The 24,106-nt window shown below is 40.2% G+C and overlaps 1 protein-coding gene and 1 pseudogene across 16 annotated transcripts in view; both read right to left on the bottom strand.

The window, feature by feature from the left end:
• The window catches only part of PCNT (pericentrin), a 100,660-nt gene that overhangs the window by 50,443 nt on the left and 26,111 nt on the right, over positions 1 to 24,106 (bottom strand). For 8 of the 16 annotated variants that reach the window (XR_008577610.1, XM_054829686.1, XM_054829677.1 and 5 more), the window contains 14 exons: positions 22,955 to 23,219; positions 22,651 to 22,738; positions 21,041 to 21,257; positions 19,383 to 19,621; positions 16,244 to 16,719; positions 13,442 to 14,018; positions 12,115 to 12,348; positions 10,275 to 10,439; positions 8,522 to 8,668; positions 6,845 to 6,996; positions 5,788 to 6,002; positions 5,100 to 5,326; positions 2,853 to 3,015; positions 1,613 to 1,756 (listed from right to left, as the gene is read on the bottom strand). Coding sequence is in view for 15 of the 16 variants with exons in the window: in XM_054829686.1 (XP_054685661.1) it covers positions 1,613 to 1,756; positions 2,853 to 3,015; positions 5,100 to 5,326; positions 5,788 to 6,002; positions 6,845 to 6,996; positions 8,522 to 8,668; positions 10,275 to 10,439; positions 12,115 to 12,348; positions 13,442 to 14,018; positions 16,244 to 16,719; positions 19,383 to 19,621; positions 21,041 to 21,257; positions 22,651 to 22,738; positions 22,955 to 23,219 (3,309 nt within the window). In the remaining variant the exon portion in view is untranslated. The remainder of the gene's footprint in view (positions 1 to 1,612; positions 1,757 to 2,852; positions 3,016 to 5,099; positions 5,327 to 5,787; positions 6,003 to 6,844; positions 6,997 to 8,521; positions 8,669 to 10,274; positions 10,440 to 12,114; positions 12,349 to 13,441; positions 14,019 to 16,243; positions 16,720 to 19,382; positions 19,622 to 21,040; positions 21,258 to 22,650; positions 22,739 to 22,954; positions 23,220 to 24,106) is intronic. The other 8 variants (XM_054829680.1, XM_054829687.1, XM_054829691.1 and 5 more) reach the window with 4 other exon arrangements.
• LOC129208377 (U2 spliceosomal RNA) lies at positions 21,392 to 21,570 on the bottom strand (annotated as a pseudogene).

The raw sequence follows: 24,106 nt of genomic DNA, 5'->3' as shown, positions 1-24,106 counted from the left end.
CAGAGAAGAGTTGCAGAAGAATGATACAGTAGGGCTGAGAGACAGGCATTAGTCTACAACAGAGGCTCCTGAGAGGTGGACAGATAATTGCAATATACAGACTGTGTTCAGCCAAACACACCCCTCCTGTAGAATGTGGATCCATACCTAAAGGCTAGAGTCTTTATATTCCTCTACTACCGACAATGGAGAAATCCACTAGAAAACTGTTTCTTGCTGTCTTTATTTCCAGCCCAAGCACGCACTATGTACAACTACCAGTTATGTAGTCTGCTCAGGCAGTAATGATCTATGCCGCATAGCTGACGGTGGCATCGTGGTGACATAGCTGAGGGTAGCGTAATGACGGCACTAGCAGAAACGGAAACACAGTGATCCCAAGTGACAAAATTTCTACTGGAAGACGATACAGAAAAATTCACTTATAGAAGTATTAGAATGACATTAAGGCTGCAAATTCAAGAAGTCAAAACTACATAATGCTGTTGAAATGATTCACAGATTCGTTATGAGCCAGCATAACCTAGTCTTGAGTTCCTGCATAGTGCAAGTCACATATCTGAATTTTCTTCTGTGAATCAAAAAAAATCTTACATGTAAACCAGTTATATTACACTTAGATTTTTCAGAGTCTTTATTAAATCACTGCTGTCACTGTTAAAATGTGTGCTACCTCATTTGCAGTGTGAGTTATCACAGCACCAACTTCCACCCATTGAGTAATAGATTCCCTCCAGTATCTCAAAGAGATCCCCTTTATCCTATTTCACTTCCCCACACAAGCTTCCTGTAGTCAGCTTACATCATATCACATACGCTGTGGGGCTGAGGGATGATGGAGTGAGGGAAGGAGTTATGTAGCCTGCTGATTTGCACCTAGTCTGAGTTTGATTTGGTATTTCAGCAGCTGTCATTGGCTTGCAGTGAGTCACTCCTTACATAAAGGTTTAAGACACTTGCCTCACGTTATCCTCTCCAACAACACTACCTCATGCAGCTTTTTCAACCCATGTACTTTCCTTTAAAAACCTGAACAGACTTTGAGCTTGATCATTAAACTCTTTCCACAGTCACCCTTACTGATCACATGCGTGTGTTTTAACAGGACAAGGCTGGGGAGCAGGGAAAAGCTTACGTAGGAAACTAAGTACACATCACCACCATAAGTTTTGCATAATTCAAATAATCATCCAACAGGGGTTTTTTTCTACCATCGTTATTAAGCTATCTCATTAGTCCTGAAAGCAGTCAAAAGTCTTGAAGCTCCAACTCTTATCTTTGACTGCAGTGTCAAATAACCAGCATTTCAGTTACTAACAAAGTGCTAATTTTTTGTTGCAACTAACTACCTGTAGTTAATACATGCCTCTTATTTTCTCAGACACTTTCCATTCTTAACTAAACATAAGACTACAGCAGTACTCTTCACTAACAGTACTGTCTTTGTATCAGCAAAGAACCAGTTGCTTTATTTTCTGCTTTTACAGGAAGACCCTGCTAACATCTGTACCAGACTGAGCTGCTCACTAGGTCATCAAACCAAAGACTGATACGTTATAGAAACACATTGCAGTGTGCCCTTTCCACTAATGGTGTCATACACACTCCTCACCAAGAATTGCTTGCTCCTGGGTTAGCTCCTGGAAGCGTTCACGCATATTCTCCAGCTCCACAACAAGGCGACGCTCAGATTCCTCCTTCAGATTCAAGGCCTCTTCCAATGCAGCTTTTTCTGCAACATAGCCTTCGATAATGCCTAAAATCCCAAGTTAGAATGCAAATAAAGCCGCAAACTCATCTATTGGAAAAAAGCAGCTTGAAAACATGAGTAAACGATTTTATGCAAACAATGAAAGGTGACACAGAAAGGAAGAAGTGGAAGATGACTTAAATTTACACTGTAGCTAGGCTTCTTGAAGCATCTTAAGGAATAAAATGTACCAGTTGATGTATTCTAACAGATTTTATGAGGCTGACGTGTCACAAAATGTCTCCAAACATATGGAATGTATATGGGGACTATTAAGCCTTGATGGCCTGGGATCACCTCGCAACATAGGACAGTCTGACACATCCTCTGCTGGGGGCTGGGGTTCGAAGAAACAGAATCTACAGAAAGTAAGATCAAGTGTTAGATTCAAAGCCCAAGAAATCCAGGAATGATTCACAGAAAGGAAGGAAACAGGATCTTGGAAAGACCAAATAAGCCTAAAGGACTATGACTGAGAAGAGGAATGGAAAGCAGATGCCGTGATCAGGGAGAGAAGCTCAACTTAAAGGACACGGAAACCCTCAAGATTCTCCTACATAAACACGAAGACCTCAAGTCGTAGTCTTCACAAGGGGGAATTAGACTGATGATATGCAGTCTGTGATAGTGTTGAGATCAAAGGCCTCAGCCTTTCTGTCTCTTCTTACAGAATCTCTTTATGCCTGCACTACCATCAAATACTGCTCCAGTTCACGCTGAACCCTCCCAAGGTCAGACAGGTGGGCTGATTTACTCTGGGAGTGTATCTTCTTTTCAATAATCCAAGCTCCTGTGTTTAGGAACACAAACTGCTCGTTTTTAAAAAATGATGGTATTTTTCTCATGCAGTCAATGGAATAAGTATTTATAAGCACTGTCACATGTGGCCCAGGGAAATGCAATTCTGATGAGAAGAGTTAAGTAGTAGATTTGCAAGAGAAGACCCAAGCTTCAAGTAATTAGTAATCTGAAAGGCAGAAAATGGATGATAGACAGGGAAATCAACAACAAAAGCCACAAAAAAGCATACCATAGATATCTGGAGGAAAGAGGTATGAGTAAATGGCACTGAGATCTGTTCCTATTGGTTTCATTTTCTTACCCTCTGCTTTATGAAGCTCTAGTGCCAGCTGATTCTTGGCCTCGCTTTCCTCGCTGAGGCACTCCATTAGCTCCTGGTGCTGACTAACCACTTGGGCAGTTTCCAAATTTCGGCGGCTGAATTCTTCTTCAAATTGCGCATGGTTTTCGTGCATTTTCTCCAGCTAAAAGTAAACAATTTCCCCTAGCATCAGATCTTGGATGCACATGCAATGTAACAATACTACAGACATTTGAACAAAAAACCTCTCAATTTTTTATAACATTTATGTATTAAGGTCCAGGTTTTGAAGTTTAATTTTAGTACTAGGTTGACTTTGCCCAAAACCCCTGGAAACTTTGGTGACTCCCTGTATTTTTGCCACAAATCTTCCTTAGGGACATAAGCTTCTTTACTGTGCATAAAAAGATATACCTCCCTGTTGGCTGAACTGCTCAGCATGACACTTTCTGAGCCACCTGAAATTCAAAGCATCCTTGTGTTGTCCGAAAAGCGGATTCGTTGCCTGGTGTGCAATAAGTCAATTCTCACACATGGAGGAGAGATATTGCTTTTTATTCAGGCCTGGGTGCTTGGTGGATTTCCACAAATCAAGCACACCTAACACCAATTTATACACAAATGTTACAAATGAGTACGCTCCCAGTTACAATGATTGGTTCATATTTCTTTGCCTAGTATGCAAACTAGAACGCATCCTCAGTTCTTTTCTCCACCTTTATCTTTTGGGTAGGTGGGATAATTTGGGTAGGGGGCTCATGGGTCGGTGGTCGCAGAGACCCTGGCCCAAATTACCTTTCCCCTAGTTTCTCAATAATTCTGGCACTTCCAAATGGTTCTTCAGGGTCTGTTGATCAGACAAACAATTTATCGGTTATGCTTCTACCTCTTGACAATCACATCTTAATTAATACATTGTTTGGGTAAATATTACCTAACAATGGTAGGACTGTACAATAGCCATCCTCAGTAGTACCTAGCAACTATTAACAAAACTATCTGTGACATCCTTAACTATGGAACTATGAAGAATTATCTGTAACTTCTTAGCTACAGAATTATGATTAACCTTTAAATTCGATGCCGGATATCACTTGCACTTAAATTCTTCAAGAGATTCAGGCATGTCTAACAGACAGTGAAGTCAATACATCACCAGGTTTTCAAGGTATGGGCAGCAGTTCTCTGAGACTATGTACGCTGCATTCCTATGTGCAGTGTCTCAAGTTCAAAGGAAAGGAATAGATCAGTGCCATTCCCATTTAGTTGCTAATTAGCTTATCCTGGTGGGCAGGACATTTCACAGAGCTAAACAAAGTATGCTTAAACGCAGCTGATGAAGGTGACCTAGAATCTAGATCTGCCATGGCTTGGGCAAGTGCTTTAACCCCAAGTTAGCTACATGCTAGTGGAACCAGCCATCAGTACCCAAAAGTACAAATTTCAGCACCTCAGTGTAGGAGGGATTTTTTAAGATGGTGAATATACATTTCACACATACACTTATCTCTGTGTTGCACAAAATACCTGACAAGAAGATGAATTTCAAGATATATTCCTTCCCTTCACATTTTCTCTGAAGTTAGGGGCTTCCTTACTCAACAAACTAATTACTGTAGCACTAAATTCAATCCTCTAAATGTATACGGTACTCAGGCATCTACCTCAGATTTACAACTCCTCCTCCCAAACCTGAATGACTAGACGTTGCAAAGCTCACTATGGAAATACTCCAATTCTTTCATGAGTTGAGCTCCTTCTATCACAATTAAGCAGTATATAATTACAAGGACATTTGCTTACTGCTATCTACATATTACCAAAACATTTTAACATAAGACTGAGTCTTCTTGAACCTGCTTATCAATGTTGAAGAATCATCGATGTGAAGTGCAACAAAAACCCCTCAAAAACCCTTAACTCTTGGTCTCCTCAATTTACCAAATGCATCTAAAATCCTAGACTAAATCTACTTAAGGCAACCAACTCATAGCCTTCCTACAGATCTACTAAAAGAAAAAAAAGTCATTAGTCTCATTTATAAAAATGATCAAATAAGGGCAAAACCTTCATTGTACGAAGCAGGGGATGCACGTGACTCCCTATACTGATAACTTGTCACGTATTCAGACAAAATCTGTTTCTTTTTAGTAGCCAGTCCTACGGATTGCTAACACACACGCCTTAAAACAGATTTCACATTTTCTTCAGTATAATTATACCTCTCTATAGATTAATAAGTTTTACCCGTTTAGTTGATTCTGTAACCAGTTCCAGAAGTCTTTCCACTGCAGTGCGCAAGCGATGACCAATTTTCAGTATCATTTCTTCATTTTCACATGCCAATTCTGGCTTTGCAAAAACACTTTCGCATAAGTATTGGCTCAAGTCAGACCCCTCGTCAGTCACTGGAGACAGCTGGTTGTGTTCGGTGAGAGTTTCATCAAGCAGCTCTTCTGCTGAAAACAAGCAAGCTATTTCAAAAAAAACACAGAAAAATGACACAGAACTGGCCACTCAGGTAACAACTGACAGCAGACAGTGACCTTGCTTGGTCCTGGAGATGTATTACAAGGTGAAAACCTGTATACATCAATAACTCACTGTTGACAAATCAAGACTGTCTTTCACAACATTTGGAAATATTGTGCTATATGTAAGGGCCTGAAACTCTGCATTCACCAAGTTCATCTTTCCTGCCCTATAATTCATTCAGCTTTTCCCAGCAACATTTTAGTATCTGAACTATGAAAAGTATTTAAATGAAAGAACATTGATAGACACTATCTTAAGTGTGGAGCAACTTTGAAAGACACACAGAAAATACTGCAACAAGAGTTATCCCCTTTCTGAACCTTGTCCATATAAAAGGAAATAAAAAGGCGTTTTCAAGAACGTGAACTGACTACATCCAGTTATGCAGATTTGTACTCACCTTTTTCTAGGTGATGCTTTTCTTTGGCTTTGAAATACTGCACAAATCCTATTTCTTCCACAATACTGTGACTTTCTCTAGAATACCCAGAAGCCAGACTGTCATCAAGGCAAAGACCAATTTTGCTGCAGATAAGGTCCTCAATGTCTATTGTGGCCTTCACCAACTCCATAAGCAATTTCAAAACATGCTGGTAAGATTCCTGCAGTTTTTTCCTAGAACAAAAGCATACTGAACACTTCAAAAATTGCATGCACTTGATTTAAAAGACACTTTGAACCTACTGAAAAACCAGCAGTCTAAAAAGGATATCTTGCCATAGTTTGACAGTTAATAGTGAAGACCATTCAGATGACTTGCAAAAAACCAAGGCTGTTTCCACAGAGCAGGCTCAGCAAAAAAACCTTTGTCTTCTCCACAGGTAGATGGAGAGATCATACTGCAGTCACAAGCATCTCAGGCTTCCACGTCTGTGGAAGCACCAGCAGGGAGAACACGTCTATACTATACTACTGTAATATCTATGAAATCAAAATAACTAGGGGTGTTCTGGCAGACTAGACAACAAAAATTATATTTATGAAAACATTTTAGTTTAAAAAAACTGGCTTACTGTTTTTCTTAAAAGGTGAGACAGGGAATTCTTCTAGAATTTTATTCAGCATGACAGCTTCTCTCTAACCCACACATTCCAATGACGTATCAAACCAATCTACATTGCACTGAAAGGTTTCTGTGACCAAGAGGCTTTCTTCATTTCCTAGCTTTTTTCAAGATTACAGACAGTGGAAACCCCAAAACACCAAAGTCTCCATCAGACCACAAGAAAAAAAGGAGGAAAAAAACCCCACAACACCCTTGCAGTCCATACCAAGATAGGTTGGTAATAAACTCCTCCTCAAAAAACCCTTGAAAATAAAGCCATTACATCATCATCCTACACTATTAATTTGAGCTGGCTTAATTTTGCCTAGTTATTGATATCTTTATGAAAAGTGAGAAAACAAACAAATAAAACCCCAACCACCAAGCATTATATAACCCAAGATGTACAAACCGTTCATCCTTGGACTGCTCAATGTCAGATCTCAACATGGCTACCAAATTCCCTCCTTCTTGGTTTTCTCTGTCCCGCCGTTGAAGGAGTGTCTCCAGTTCAGAGTTGGTCTCCTCTATTTCATGGTTTAAAGACTCCACTTTCTTTTCCAGCTGTGGAAAATACAGTAACAATGCAACAAAGTTGATCATTTTGCCCAAACTATGAACTTCACCCAACGATCTTACCCTTCATCACTTCGTATATATTCACACAACCATCGTCTGCTGTTACACAAATTTGCTTCCACAAGTACTAGAAATGAAGGAGAGCAGAAAGGCTAAAAATGAACGGTTATTTTTTTTTTTTAGTTTTCCTTTTCTGATGTCGATTTTGCTTCAGGGAGCTGCCTCACCTGCATTCAGACTCCATGCATACAAGCAATGTAAAAAGCTTGTAAAAACTTCACATCAAACTTTAGTTTGCTCTTAGTTTGCTTTCATTGTTATGCCTCAGAGACACAGAGCAATGTCCTAGCATAAGTTTTGACACTGTAGCACACAAACCTGAACAGCAACCTGAGCCAGTACCATCTGCACCAGCCAACTGTCATCTTTGCTTTATAAGCTCTGCCTGAAAACAAGTATCTAGAAAAATGTTTTCTCATATTTATATGTTCAGATGACTCCTCCATCCCACATCATATATATATATATTTATATATAAAAATGAAAGTATATACCCACCCCAACCCCTGTATTTTACTGCCAAACTAATCAGTCCTATTTTGTCTCAAAAGTAAGCTAACAAATTAGTCAAAATATCTATTTGGGAAGAAACTGCAAGGAAAGAAAAGCATTCTATTCCCTTGCTCACCTTCTCACCTCTCATCAAATCCTGCATGCAGAGCACAAAACAATAATGTACTTCTTCCAGTAGAGGAAATTCTTAGTTTTGCTTCCAGTTTTCCCACTAAACATAAAGGCCTAACAGAACAGTCCAATATATCAAATTTACATTTTGGTCAGAGCTTCCTGAATTGTGAAAGAAGACATGAATGTTTTATTTCATTTTATCTTCTTTTCTGAAAACTCAAAGCTATTATTTTAATTATTATTTTATTGAAAAAAAAAGAACTTGACATTTCTAAACTTCCTAATTAAAACAGACACCTTTTTCAAGCTGTTCCTCTCTCTTTAAAGCTTTCTGGGTAAACTAAATTCAACTTAGATATTTGCTTTACAGGAGGCATTAAATTTTCTTTTGTTTGGCAAATGAATATTATCTTTGCCACTTCTAGATGCAAACTTCCCACTTGCCTGTCTTACTTCCTCCAAGCTATAGGTCAGTTGGTCTAACAAAAGCTACTAGAGCACTATTCTTTTGACAAAAAACGTGATAGATACAGATGGCATTTAATACACAGACAACAAGGGCTAATGTCCAACCTTCTCTTATAACGCAGTGTTAATCTCCCTGAGAAATGGCTGAAGATCAGTTTTCAAGCTGCTCCCGGTTCAACTTCCATGTTGCTGCTGTAGTACTCCAACTAAGAGACATTGAATCTTGAAAACTAGCGATCACAAGAACTATACACACAGTCCCTCTGTATACATCTTGAGAAAGGCAAGAGCACTGTGCTAAAATACAACCATAAAAGCACATTTAAAATCGATGTTTAAAATATTTTCCACGCACCTGGACAATTATTGCTGCTTTTTCCTGTAGCTGGGCTGATAACATCTCCTGCTCCTTTTGGTGAGCAGCCCGTGCCTTCTCCCTTTCCTGAATCAACATCTGCTCCTTGTCATGTAGTGATGCCTTTTTTTCAGCTTCAAATTCCTCCTGTGTAAGTCACATACACTTTGATTTACAGAGGGAGGAAAAAACAACAAAACACACAACCAACAACCACCCCAAAAAACCCCACAACCAAAACCCTCCCCTCCTTTTTTTTTCCGCCTTACATCTCAGATTAACTACACAGTTAACACCCCCAATCAACAAAATTATGCCAAAACAATGATTTAAAAATAGTTAAGTAGGTGAATGAACTATCTGCGTGTGCTCACTGAGACCCAGGCCATTGCAGACTGCTGAGATAGCGAGGAGGAGTAGGCAGGGGAAGGCTCATTGTAAAAACCTGTATCGGACCATGAGCCAGCTCAGCCCGACACTGCAAAGAGATCCAGCCAGCCTCTTCTGGGACAAAACACCAGTCATCAAGTTAATGAGAAAAAAACCAACTCAGAGACAGCTGTACTAGCAGCGGAATTACCCCTGGCAAAGTTTCAACAAAAAGGGAAGTTCCTGGTGTCCCAAACGCTACTCAGTAACTGAAGCGCCTGGGCAGCACAAGAAAGGGAAAAGCAGGAATCGCCACTGGGGCAGGCGCATAACGGCCAGCCCCGTCCCAGTGGCTGCGGGCTGAAGGCTGGGGTTCAGCCGAGGACAGCAATGCCAAATACACCTCCAGCAGCTTTTTGGGACACACGTGCATCCTCTGTTTCAAAAGACAGCTGCACCAGATGGAGGGAGGTCAAAGAATGACCAGGGCTCCACACTGGGCCAGAGGCAGGAAGCCAGAGAAATTTTCTGCACGTCTGCAGCACCCAGTTCTAGAGGTTCATGCAGCTGTTGGGAAGAGTCCCACCTCAGGTTGGGGCACTGACAGAACAGCAAGGACCTCTTGAAATCTCTCAAGGAGAAGCAAAGAAGGAAACGGTAGTTCATCTAATCCAAGTTATTTGTGCTCCACACACAGTACAGCGATAGCACTGAGGTGCATGTAAGCACTGCTCTCCGGTGTTGGTGCGTTTCCCTCTCTTCTGACACAGGATGTGTCTTCTCCATTCATTTAATAGATCGACAGGCGCTCGTCAGTGAGCCAATGAAGACATTTTGCACAAGGCTCAGAAGATGACAGGCAATTACTACATTGTACACAAGGGCAAACAAAGGTAATTTTCAGGGATAAGCATCTTGAAGGTGCTCATCAAGATAAAAGTTTGGAACAAAAAAGACGAACCCAAGAAAGCAGAAATTAAGAACAACTACAAAAAAATCTCATGCACCAAGTGCTCACTGTCATCACGCGCTTGGCAAAAGCTTAGATAACACGGAATGTTATTGGCCATATATACATGAGCGCAGAAGACGAGGGATGACAGGCCAAGGGCGTAGTCTCTGCAGACACCAAGAAGAAAAAGTTTATCATTTCAAACTGAACATAAACATACGCAAGGACGGTTGGTTAGAGTAAAGACTTTCCATTGATATTTTTGTTTTGTTTGAAGGACACCACCTCACATCTAATTAAGGATTTTAAGACAACCCTGTAGTAAATATCATAAGTGCTTACAGAACACTGCACCGTTTCCAATAGTGCTCTTTCAGAAAAACACACTACTACAGAGGGCATGCTCTGAAGTTCATTTACATCAGACCCTACCTTCAGCTGTGCAATCTGCTGTTCAAGCAGTACCTCTGACTGACACTTCAGCAGCTCAATCTCTTCCTGGAACTGAAGCTGCTGCTTCAATTTTACCTCCTCAAATTGAGCTAGAAGAGCCGTCCGCACAGTTTCTACTTCAGAGGCCGATGCAGAAGCATACATCTGCAGACAAGTAAGAAATATAAAATATTTTAGCCATAGTGTTATAATTAAGGAAAAAAATCAAGCCAAACCAAAACAAAACCATCAAGCTCAGCCCAATTCTTAAGAGTATTTTCACAACAGGTCTACTCCAATCCTCAAGGTCACACAGCGCTTCCATCTATCATCACACTGACTGCAGAAAAAATCAAGTTGATAAAAATAGATAAGAAGCAACAAGGCATTAGGTATCAAGTATCTCCTGTATTCACGAGACCATCAGGTCAGACTAACAGAGTACTCCCTGCTTGTTCTTTACAACAGACACTTGTCTAAGAGAAATTCAAAGAAATAAGGAAGGAAGAGGGGGAGAGAAACACAAGGAGAGCATGTTTTGTTAGGACGTGATTTCTTGTTTAAATGGGATTAAACATTATGCACTATACTTAATGCAATTACCCTATGAAATACAACAAAGAAGTCCGTCAAAAGTATCAGAGAAAGGTTTGGGGGTTTTTGTTTCGTTTTGTTTTTTCCTATTATCCTCTCTAAGAAGAGTCATTGTAGTAACAAGAACAGAGATAAATCCTGTTTCTAGGATGAAGGGCTTAAAAATTTAATAATCACGAGAACTTCCCACAAAACTAACTTCCCAGGCAAACTAATCTTCCAAAAGTGAGAAGACTTTGCAACGCGCTCTGGCCAGCTGGAAACCACTACCAGCTCTAAGGCCTGACAGTCCGAAAGGACACAGGGGATGTCCTCAAACCTAAATGGTTTTTGGGAGGTGCACAAGTAATACAAAGGTGCACCAGTGACTAGGGAGTTACTTAGCACACGATCCAACTTTCAAATTACTAAGTGAAAAAGCAAGAGTAAGTTATATTTTACAATAACATATGTTGTTTGGTTGTAGCTGGATAAAACTCATTTTGTTTGTGACTTCTCCTAATATATGAATGTAATAGATAATATAGAAAAGTGAAAAGTCTTAATCACTCGTGGTTGCTTGCATCAACAGAAGTTAGATAGTATAAAAGACTGAATAAATAGATCTTACTCCATTTTGATGTTTAAGGAGAACTTAGCATAGATGATCAAATCTTTAGCCTTCCCTATAAAAGTAACTATCATCAAGCTTACACGTAAACATTCCCATCAAGAAGAAATGGTAAAGCTTTAAGGGCAACTAGGAAGATTTCCAAATCTCACTGAGAAAACATATTTGGAAAAGTATTACCTACTATGATTTCTCTACAAAAAGAAGAAAACAATGTTAGTACAGGTTGTTCACTTATAAAAGCTTGAAGTGAGCAATTACTTTCCACAAGTGGTTAATGACCTAACCTATTAGTTTTCTATCAAAATAGCAGCTTTAAAATTTTTAATTAAAAATACAGTAGGGACTCAGAAGAAAGCTAGCCTACTTCCCCCTGCCCCGATAAAGAGAGCCCTGAAAATATGGAATTAAATTTTAAAAATTCAGGATAATACATATATACAGATTCTTTTAAGTCCTTTTAGATAAAGCAAGGCTTAAAAATGTTAACTTTGTCTCTTATCTACTGGCACTATTAAAAAAAAAATAATCCAAAAAGTGTCTAGATAAACAGCCTTATTTCTCAGGTTAATAAAACTGAATTTATTTTATGTAAGCAGGGATTATTTTGGGTTTAGGTATTAGCAACATTCTGACCTCTTGCTCATGTTCATGCTGTGCTTTTAGTTTCCTCAATTCTTTTTCCAGCTCCCTGGAGTATTCTTCCTTATGGTTCTTAATTTCTGCCTCATGAAGATCCTGAAGTTCTTGGAGTGCTTTTCTATGCTTTTCCTCCATATGCAATACTTCCTCACGCAATATATCCAGGGCCAGACGTTTTTCTTCTTCCAGCAACTTCCTTTGATTTTGAAGAGCTGTGTTCAACTCATCCTGTGTAAGCATGAATTAAGAAATGAGAGAAAAAAGTAAGTACAAATACTGTTGTAACCCATTTGTAAAGCACATGTTCTGCAGTATCAAAGCCTTTGAAGTAAACAGGAACGATATTGCCCCATGAACCATGAGCACACATACACACTCCCTCTGTCATTGAAATGGGTTTATTTTTCCTATCTATTAAAAGTTTTGTAAATCCTCTACTTTTTCCTCTATCCATGACAGCACTCCCTATCAACACAATCTTCAACTTTTTCTTTCTTTACACTCAAGAACAATCAAAATGCAGATTTAAGATTAGTTAGCAAAGATAGGACAGAAGAAAACTACCACCTTTCCTCCCATAAGACCTTCCTCTTCGCCTTTGTGGGCACAGAAACCACATATAATTGTAAGTCTGGGAAGCGGGCATGGCAACAGACAAGCCTGAAAAACAGTACATCTCTCTCTGGAAGGCTCTGAAGTTTTAGCAATGAGTTAAACCTCCTTACCTGTTTGACTTGGAGAAGTTTCAGGATCATTTTTTACCCCTCTGAACTCTAAAAGAGCTCACACCTCTGCCTTACGACGAGTAAAGCTATGGACTTCTGTTAAAGGCCCTAAGACAATATCCACTCACCCATGACCTGCTCCCAAAATCCCACCTGGGACCTTTAGAGATACCTTTCTTCCATTCTTCCCCTTGAGACTGTGCCACTAGGCAGGATCTTTGGATTCTTAGAGATGTAGCTTAACCCACAGAATCGTATCTGAAGAATTACACGCTAACTCTATCAGGCAGAGAAGCTGTGAGCCACAAAATGGAGACCCTCCAATCTGAATTATGTTAAAAATATATACTTCATTTGTACCTTTCCCACACACTGAGAGAGAAAACTCATTAGTCTGAGCATTTTGGGGGGAAGTGACAGATGGACTTAATTTTCAGCTTCAGTTTCCTGTTTCGCTCACAATATGGACGCACACAAGTGTCAGTGCTGGCACAAAGGACATTGTAGAAATACACCCCAAGCACAAGGGAAAAGGTGATCCCACACAACGTACCAGGAAATGCCACCTTCTATGCCAAGTTTTCCTTCTGACTCACCTTATGAGCTTCTTCAGCTTCAACAGCCATGGCTTTAAGTTTTTCCATATGAACAGTAGCTAGCTCAATTTTCAAATTATTTTGGGAAAGCTGAAGTTCTTCAGCATGCTTTAATTTCAGCATCTCTATCTCCTGAACCAAGCGTGCTTGATCCATTTTATCCTTTTCATGGAGCTGTTCTGTGTGCTGCAGCTGTAGTTTCTCAAGAGCCTGACTGTGTTCATCTCTTATATTCTGAATTTCAGATAGGTAGGATGACTCTAAGGAATCCAGATTTGATAAGTGTTTAGCCTCCAGCTCATCAATTTGTGTCTGATGCTTTGTCTGTAGTTCAGCAACACAAGCTTCAAGCTGAATCTGCTGTTTACTTTCTAGCATAGATTTAAGTGTCTCCATTTCAGCTTGGTGCTTTGTCTGAAACTCAGCTGTAAGAGACAAAATTTGCTGCTTATGCTTCTCCTGTAACTGCTGACTTTGGAGTTCCAGCTCATCAACATGTTTCTTTTTCAGCTCTTGGAGAAGAATCTCTTGCTCAGTTGTGAATTTCTGAGTCATAGCTTTGTGTTCCTCCATAAACCTATATTATTTCCAAAAAAGTTAAGAGAATATTGTCAAAAAGGCACTGTTGTTTTTTTTTTAAATAATTGAAATAATAAATACAAATCAAAGAATAACAAGTAGGCTTTACTTAGCCTCCACAAATTTTACTTTATGTTTCAAATACAGAACAAATTCAAAGCAAGCCACAAAGATGATTTCATGGCCACATAATTAAAGGTTTATGCAATGTCACTTGGTGGTATCTGGGTATTACTAGGTTTACTGGCATTAAATTACTCACTAATACAGTGCAACATACAAATGTCATTCTCTGTTTGAGAAAATACTGCCATATAAGAGCATCCAGGACATAGTATATACATTGTCTACATCTCGAATGTGCTGTCTGCAAGGAAACAAAGTGTCATCTGGTTAAGACTCAGACATAAAACCATGGTGGAAGTGTACATGGGATCCTTGGGGGCTCCTCCAAACTCCACTCAGCTCTCTGAGGTCTGCTTAAAGCTCGATGCACAAGATTTACTATCTGTAATGCTGCAATTTACTGTAATCATTAACTACAGTACTTACGGAGACAGACACCAATAATTAAAAAGTGATTGGTTATTTAAAGGCTAAGTTCCAGCTTTCAGCATTTTCTTACTATAATTATTTCCCCAATCTTGTTCTATGAGCATATGTTTGGGGAGGAAAGAAGGGATAAATTTGAAGCAATGCATACAAATACGAACGTGTAGTTGTTTGAATATTTCCTTTAATACACTAAAACCAATGGTGGTAGGAAGAGGAGGAAAAACCGAGCAGTTACAACCTTCACGTCTAACCAGAACTGAAGAAGAATACCATATGCAGCCCATCAGCCTCAGCATTCAGTGGATAACACAAGCTTCGTTCACCAGAAAAAGCTTGCTCAAATTCATTTGAATTGTTTGAAAACAGTTGAAAAAAAATTTACAGATTTTTTCCACTTACATGTCCTGTATCACTTCCCCTCCTCCAAGGCTAGTATACGATTTTCAGCTGGGTGTTGTATTCTTAACTGTAACAGGCAGAACTTGACTACACTTCATTTGATTTGCTAGGCTAGATTAAATACATTTACATGAAGCAAAATTCTATAGTATACTGTAACGGACAGCATTACTGTTCCTTAGGAGTAAGCTTTACATATATAAGTTAGCTGGTGCCATCAAGTGACAAACCTACATCGCTACAGCTCACTAAAATAAGAAAAAGTAACAATGACAATCACAGAATCATAGAATCGTTTTGGTTGGAAAAGACCTTTAAGATCATCAAGTCCAACCATTAACCTAGCACTGCCAAGCCCACCACTAAACCATGTCCCTAAGCACCACATCTACACGTGTTTTTTGAACACCTCCAGGGATGGTGACTCAACTACTTCCTGGGGCAGCCTGTTCCAGTGCTCAATAACCTTGTCAGTGAAGAATTTTTCCTAATACCCAATCTAAGCCTCCCCAACAAAACTTGAGACCGTTTCCTCTCGTTCTATCACTTGTTACTTGGGAAAAAGAGACCAACACCCACCTCACTACAGCCTCCTTTCAGGTAGTTGTAGAGAGCAATAAGGCCTCCCCTGAATCTCCTTTTCTCCAGGCTAAACACCCCCAGTTCCCTGAGCCACTCCTCATCAGACTTGTGCTCCAGACCCTTCACCACTTCATTGCCGTTCTCTGGACATGCTCCAGCACCTCAATGTCCTTCTTCTACCAAGGGGCCCAAAACCAAACACAGCACTCAAGGTGCGGCCTCACCAGAGCTGAGTACAGGGGGACGATCACTGCCCTACTCCTGCTGACCATACTATTCCTGATACAAGCCAGGGTGCTGTTGGCCCCCTTGGCCACCTGGGCACACTGCTGGCTCATGTTCAGCTGCTGTCGACCAACAGCCCCAGGTCCTTTTCCACCGGGCAGCTTTCCAGACGTTCTTCCCCAAGCCTGTAGCGTTGCCGGGGGTTGCTGTGACCCAAGTGCAGGACCCGGCACTGAGCCTTGTTAAACCTCATACAGTTGGCCTCAGCCCATCGATCCAGCCTGTCCAGATCCCTCTGTAGAGCCTTCCTACCCTTGAGCAGATTGACACTCCCACCCAACCTGGTGTCATCTGCAACCTTACTGAGGGCGCACTGAATCCCCTTGTCCAGATCATTGATAAAGATACTAAACAGAACTGACTGAACTGGTAAGTTGAAGTGCTCAAATACACAGGACTTACTTGTTTTGTGCCTCCATAAGTTTCAGCGTGCATTCTTCCTGCAGACAAAGCGTGGCCTTTTCCATTTCTTTTGCCATGAGTGCTTTGGCCGCCTGCAGGTCACAGTCATATTGCTCCTGAGATTTCTGCACAGCCTGTGCACTCGCAAGGCTGTCCTCTAGTTGCTGCAAGTTGTTTTGCTGCTCTTTGACCAGCTTCTCCAATTCTAAAATTCTGGCAGCTTGGTGATCTTGAAGCTGATTCATTTCGGCTTCACGAAGTTCAAACTCTTTTTGTAAATTCTGCTTCTCATATTCCGCTCTATTTTGCAGTTCTATACGCAACAATGATAACTTCTCTTCTGCTTGGATTCTTTGGTCCTCGCTTTCACATTTCCATTTCATCTCTTTTTCTTTGTACATAGTCTCTATTTTCTGGACTTCTTCTCTGGCTTCCCTTAATTTATTCTTGTGATCCTCAGCAATTTTACATTTTACCTGTGAAAACAGTTATTAAAAAATGTATAAAATACAAAACCAAACTGAAGTGTGTGAAGTGAACATTCTCAGGCATTTCATTCAATGCGCTATTAAGAATTAATTAGGATAAGGAAGATAAGAAAAAAATTAAGGGAAAATTCTAGAATTAATATGGTACTCGATGTTGTTTTCTCTTGGGGATACTCTTCTTCATTTCAGGAGTTCAACTTATAAAGCTATAGGCACCTTCAGTATTTATATGATTAAAAATCTTAAACCTCTCCTCTCCTTGCATGTTCCAGTGTCATTCTATAAGCAGTATCCATGCACAGCATAAAAATAACATAAAAACATGTAGCACAAAACCAGAAGCAAAAGCACCAAATGGTGGCTCAATAACAAAAGGGAAAAAATACACTAGAGGTAAACAGGCAAACAAATAAATAGTAAACTAAGGAAACAACAAGGTCATCTCCAAAGAAAATTAAAAGCTAATAAGAGATCACGTAGGAGCATCAGTAAGAAGTATATTCTTCATTTTTCACTTGGAAGGTTTGTTTTGAACAAATATTTAAGCATTCATTTATGCTACAACCTAAATGAAGAGGCAGAAAAGAAAGACAAAACCCCAAATTTTGATTAAGACAATCCATGAAAACTTGGCGGGGATGCCCTGGAAACAGAGAGGCAATTGAGGAAATTGGTTCACTCTCCTTCTGAGAGCAAGAGACCAAGAAGGGAAACAAAATAACGTATTTGCAGCCAGTGGATCAGCAGGTGGAACAAGCTCATTTCAAACACCCCGTTCTGGATATGCTTGTCTTTAACCCAGCCAGCAGTGCCACAAACACGATATTGTGGGTAAACCAGCAGTACTGAAAGCTTCACTACTGGAAGCTTCACCTGAGTCTCCATGTTATCTACAAACAGTCTGCAAGTGTTTTCTCTGGCCTCCCACACCAGTTTTTAAGTCTGGAAAAGGATACACATACTGATCTCTCTTTATTAAAAGGAGGAAAGGAGGACTTGAGAAATGAGAGCTTGATCCATCTAATTCTTATAAGCATTCAAATATCAGAATAAATTAAACAGTGAATTAACATCCAATCTAAGTTTATCCTCAGATGGGACAGCCGATTTAACAGGTAAGAGGGAAGGTGCCAGATACGATTCTTTCAACTCTAAGTCTTTTAGAGTGAAGGTATAAGACCTACACCAAAGCAAAGGCAAAAATCTGTTGTCCAGATTCTTTCTTCTTCCCTCAAAAAAAGGTCTGAAAAAATATTTCACAGAATCCCAGACTGGCAGGGGTTGGGAAGGGACCTCAGGAGATCACCTAGTCCAACCCCCTGCTACAGCAGGATCACCCAGAGCAGGTTGCACAGGATGGCATCCAGGTGGGTTTGGAATCTCTCCAGAGAAGGAGACTCCACAACCTCTCTGGGCAGCCTGTCCCAGTGCTCAGTCACCCTCAGACGTAGAAGTTTTTCCTCACGTTGAGATGGAACTTCCTGCGTTCCAGTTTGTGCCCGTTGCCCCTTGTCCTGTCACTGGGCACCACCGAGAAGAAGAGTCTGGCCCCTTCCTCTTGACATCCACCCTTTAGATATTGATAAGTGTTGATCAGATCCCCTCTCAGTCTTCTCCAGACTAACCAGCCCCAGCTCTCTCAGCCTTTCCTCATACCAGAGATGCTCCAGCCCCCTTATCATCCTCACAGCCCTCCGCTGGACTCTCTCCAATAGTTCTTTGTCTGTCTAGAACTGGGGAGCCCACAACTGGACACAGAACTCCAGATGTAGCCTCACCAGGGCAGGGCAGAGGGGGAGAAGAACCTCCCTCGACCTGCTGGCCACGCTCTTCTAAATGCAACCCAGGACACCGTTGGCCTTCTTGGACACGAGGGCACACTGCTGGTCAAGGAGAGCTTGGTGTCCACCAGGACTCCCAGGTCCTTCTCCACAGCGCTGCTTCCCAGCAGCTCAACCCCTCACCCGTACTGGTGCCTGGGGTTGTTCTTCCCTAGGTGCAGGACCCTACACTTGCCCTTATTGAATTTCATCATTTCATTGCCCAACTCTCCAGCCTGTCCAGATCTTGCTGAATGGCAGCGCAGCCTTCTGCTGTGTCAGCCACTCCTAGTTTTGTATTTCTGGTTATTTGCTTCAAAAGACAGTCCTATCAAACCCAGAAATTTCTTAGAGGGGACCCATTCAGCTGAGGGGCTTTTTCCATCTGCCACAGTGCTTTCTGCTGAATTCTCCATTACCAGTGACAGTATGCAAGTGCACCATGTTACTCTTGCACCAGGACACTACAATGAGCAGCAGGGAGATGTGCAGGATGAGGACCTTTTGTACCTGCCTGTATTGGTGTGGTATACATACGCTCTACCCACGTCAATATAAAAGGTGGACTGGATCAACCCCTGAAGGTCCTGCCTTCCCACACTATCTGTGCTCTTAAAGAAAAGAACATCTGTGGAGAAACTAAGCATTGCACTGAGCTTCAGATTTGTATTCCAATATTTGTGTGTATCCATGCAAGTCCATTTAAAGCTGAAGTTACTATCACTAAAGTAAGGACATTTAAAAGCAAGTGCTGCTTCTATCTCCCTGGGCCTTACCAACAGATCTGAGCTTGCCCATGTCTATATGAAACAGTACTCTAATACAGATTACCTTTTCCATTTCCTCTTTTAGATGCTTTTCATTTTGCACAGAATAATCTTTCTGTTTAGTAATCTCTTCCTTTAAATGCTTTATTTCTTCCAAAAGCTCTGCAATACGCTGTTTCTCAGAGTGGAGGAGAGAGAGCTTAGCTTTGTGCTCTTCCTCCAGCACAGACACTTGGTCAGCCACCTCCATTTCAACTTGACGGGCTGCATCTTGAGCACTCTGTAGGCGCAGTTTGGTGATTTCTGAAAAGAAAAAAACAAAACAAAACGACATTCTGGAATTTATTTTCTTTTAACAGGTCCTATTAATGCACAGAAATAAAGCTGAGCATTGGCAGCTGTGCAGTTTATCAGTAGCCATACTAACTGCAGACCAACAAGAATCCCTCATCGGGATTTTGTACTCTGATCTGCTTCATCACCATCTCTGAAATTTATCAGTATGAACACACACGGAATAATGGGGAAGGATCATGAGACCTGCAGCAGGACCTCCCTCCTATCAGCAACAGCCACAGGAGCTGACTTTCTTTTTGGACAAGGTAATGGCAGATTTACGCAAGTTCTATCTCCTCTTTTGCACACACAATTTACATAAGGCATTTCCCCAAAAAGCAGATGGGACAAGTCTCTAAACATTCTAATTTAAGCAGTTCTGATATGCTGTCTAGTATTAAAAATAAATAAACAAATGAAGATAAGAAATATAACTGCAAATTTAAAAAAGTTGTACTGATCCTTTTAACCAACACACAGTGGAATGTAGTTACAGCCATGTGTGTTCAATAGGTAACTAAGTTATGGATGATGAGTTCAAATGTTTGTGTGTCATACTGTGCTCCCAGAGACAGGTTGCAGATACAAGAACTGCCATGATCCCTCACCTGCACCTCAACAATACACACATTTCATATTGAACCAGTACCAGGCAGCATATTTCTATAAATCACAATTCCAAGAAAAGCAGCAACTGTTAAATTACACAAACCCATGATCACGTTGGAAGTCTCATTAAATTTAGCCGTAAGAGGAACTTTAACCTGAACCCTACAGCAAAAGATACCTATTACAAACTCTGCTCCCAATAAATACTTTCCTCTTTGTTCAAAAAATTCATCCCAATACGTATGCCAACTAGTTGGCAAACACAGGAGGGAAAAGAAATATTAACGTTAAATAATAATCCACAAAAGGATAACAGGTAAAAGGCATGGAACATAGAACAGAACTGGGTCTGCTCTATGGAACAGAGTGAGAACGGACCTATTTCATGGAAATACAAGAGACATTTAACATAGCTGACAAACAACACTAAGAAATTTTCCAATAAGTATTAATTCAGGAATTGGCAGTGCCCCTCTAGGCATCAGGAATGGAAAACTGATCAACTCCTTTTAGCAACTGCTCCACAGTTGCAGTAGGTTTTACTACAGAATAATCAACTTCAGGTCAGCACATCTTTGGAAGTACAGCTCAACATGGTGATAAAAGTCAAAAAGCAAAGCACTCAATGCCATGGATTAACACGTGTTAAGTGTTCCCTATAGTTTAAACTAATAACAAATTGAAAACTTCTTCAGATAAACCTTTAAATATTTAAAGAAAAATATAAGCCACACAAGCAGCTTACCACTTACTTCCCAGTCTGTCAGCTCTTCTTACCTTTAATATGCTCTTCTGAAAGTTGGGCACGGAGCTGCTCAAGTTCTAAACAATGCTTTCTTTTCATTTCCTCAATTTCTGATATATATTTGTCTGACAGATCCATCTTCATTTTCATTAGGTCCTCCTTATATTGCAGCGCAAGGGAAGACCTTAAGGAATCTAATTCATGCCTGTGTTGTTCTTTAAGTTGTACCTGCAAAGAGGCAAGTTCTTCCTACGTAACAAATGGGTTAGAAAGACATCTTCAGCTTTGAAGAAACCATGCCGAGAACCTTTCAATGAGAGCACTGCATAAATTGCACTATAATGCACCTGCTTCACACGTATATATCTGCTTTCCAAAAACCCTGCTGGTTTTCATAAAACCATAAAATCATTTTGGTTGGAAAAGACCTTTAAGATCATCAAGTCTAACTATTAACCTCCCACTGCCAGTCCAACCACAAAAAGAAAAAAGTAAGTATCTGATATTAAACTGGTAAGAACCGATACCACACTTGATCTTAGCCAAAAGGCCGAGAAGCTCCATTCCTGCCAGTCCATCTGCTACTGGAGAGGCAGAGCCCTTCGAAGTAGAATTATAGAATCATTTAGGTTGGAATAGACCTGTAAGATCGAGTCCAACTATAAACCTAACACTGCCAAGTGCACCACTAAACCATGTCCCTAGCTGCTGTCTTAGTGTACTTCGAATAGGGAAACAGGGTAAGAACAAAATAGTCTCTAAAACATCTGTATATTAGAGCCTTTTGAGTAAGAAAAAGTATATACGCTCCATGCCACAAGGCAGATCTGAGTTTCAGGAGCCATTTGAAAGTATAATAGAGGGGGAAGTCCCACATGCATCTGGGTGGAGAAACTATTGACTCTCCACACTGAGAAGACCACCCTCTACACACCACAGAACTTAGAAGTAACGATCTATGAATGGCAGTTTCATGCTCAGCTAGGTAGCAAAGAGCAGCAAGAAAAAAGGCAGGATGTATACATTTCTCAATTACAACTCATATGGTTTTTGTGTGATTTTCTAATGAAATTAAGCTCGTGCTGTCTTGTGTACGTCTTGTCTGCTTGTCATTCCCTCACTAAAAAAATATTTTTTTAATAGTTAATTTAAAAAATAAAAAAATTCTAAAGAAAAAAAAGGAAAATTCCTTTTTGAAACTCTTAGCCAACTTCAGATAAGTTGAGCAAAGAAGTCAAGATCTTAAATTACAACAAGGTATATAAAAATAGGTGCATAAATAGAAGAGGGACCAAATTAGCATCTCCACTTGAAGAGAAAAGACAGCAATAAAAGGCACAATTATTACAGAAGCTACAGAAAAGAGACACACCATGAATTGTGTACTTGTGTGGAAGAGCTTTGATAAGCTCCTTATTAGGCACGGGATAATCCAAACAGCATACAAAATTACAGAACACCATGTTTCATCTGTTCTACTAGCCTGAGAACTATTAAAGTTAGCAATTTACAATATACTTGTCAAAAATAATTAAGCCTTAATAAATATCTCAAATTAACTAACACTTTGCTAAGAGCTAGGAGTCAGACGTCAAGTTTGATACAGATGATGTAATGAACAGTAGAATATCGAAAATACTACCTGATGTTGTTCCAGCTGTTGGTTTAGCTGACCAATTGTATCGCCTCTCTCTTTCTCAGCAGTCTCTTCAAAAACTGCAACAGAAGAACTGAGAAAAGTGTGGTAGAGTGAGATTGTAACATGTGTCACAAATTAAGTTAAATGAACTTGCTGACTTACGATGTAGTACTGAAAGCAGGCACAGAGCAACTTTAACAATTGCTCAGGACTGTGCACTTGTGACTTCCAACGCTGTGTTTCTAACTACAGATCTAACTAACATAAGATGAAATGAAAAAGGAAAAAAGAATAAAGAATAGATCACCTGATGTCCCCTGCTTGGTCTTGACTCATTTCCAACTCTGACAGCGAATATTCCTTCAGGTCTTGCAGTCTCTGATGCAGCAAAGTCAATTCTTCTCTGTAGTTTTCTTCAGCAACTCTTAACTTCTTTTCAAAATAAAGTCTCAGTTGTTCCAATTCAGTTTCATGCTCACTTTTCCTTTGCTGACGCTGCTGTTCAAATTCTTGTTTTAAACGCTCTATTTCTTCCACCCGCGATGCACGAGCCAGGAGCTGCTCTTTTAGCTCTGGAAGGAAGGCAAAACCAACACAAAGACTCAGAGGTACGTATCGTCAGGCCAAGTCATTCCATGAAGATCAGCCACGCTTTAGTTGTTGAGATAGTAGTAAAATGTTATCCCAACAAGCTACATAAGAAAATGAACTTCTGACAGACAAAACATTCCTTCCTCAGAAGACAGTAAAACCATGTTCTGCATGGTATTCAGAAAAAACCATCTTCATGACAAGGATCAAAACTACCAGCAGACTTCTGGCCCTCCTCGTTTCCTTGGGCTTCAGGTCTGGGCCAGTGACATGCAGAGTCCTGCAATATTGCTTAACCTTCACACCTGCTGGTTGTGGCAACCAGAAGCAATAATTTAGTCAAGAACATTTAATTTGCTCCAGGAAAAACTTCCCAACAAACGAAACCAACTTTAGTGCAAACTATGTAGAAAAACAAAAATCACAAGAAAAAAAAATCAATTCTGGATTACTTTATTGATGGTTTGGCTATCCATCATTAACTCAAGCAGAGGCTAAATTCATTGAATTAAAAAGAACCATCCAACAAGAAAAAAATAAAATAGAATGCAGTAGCAAACAGCGATCAAGGCTGGTTCAGCAAGCTACCTTCCTTTCAGGGAGGGAAGGCCATGGCCAGCATTGCAACCTGTTCATGAACTCTTGGAGAGCCTTCTTCCTCACTTTCTGTATTAAAGAATTAGGAAGTGAAAAGGTAGGAAAAAAGGACAAAAATCATGAGGGGGAATTAAAAAAAGTTTCCCAGATGGCTCAACTTCCCAGATGACTTAAGTTAGCTGAATCCCCACAGAATCAACTGAAGATGGAACTGCATTTCAAGAATGAAGAACCTGGAAAAAAGCATCTGCTTACATTAGGCAAGAAGAGA

The sequence above is a fragment of the Grus americana genome, chromosome 6 (assembly GCF_028858705.1).
Source record: "Grus americana isolate bGruAme1 chromosome 6, bGruAme1.mat, whole genome shotgun sequence".
NCBI lineage: Eukaryota > Metazoa > Chordata > Aves > Gruiformes > Gruidae > Grus > Grus americana.
This window is presented reverse-complemented; position numbering and strand designations above follow the sequence as displayed.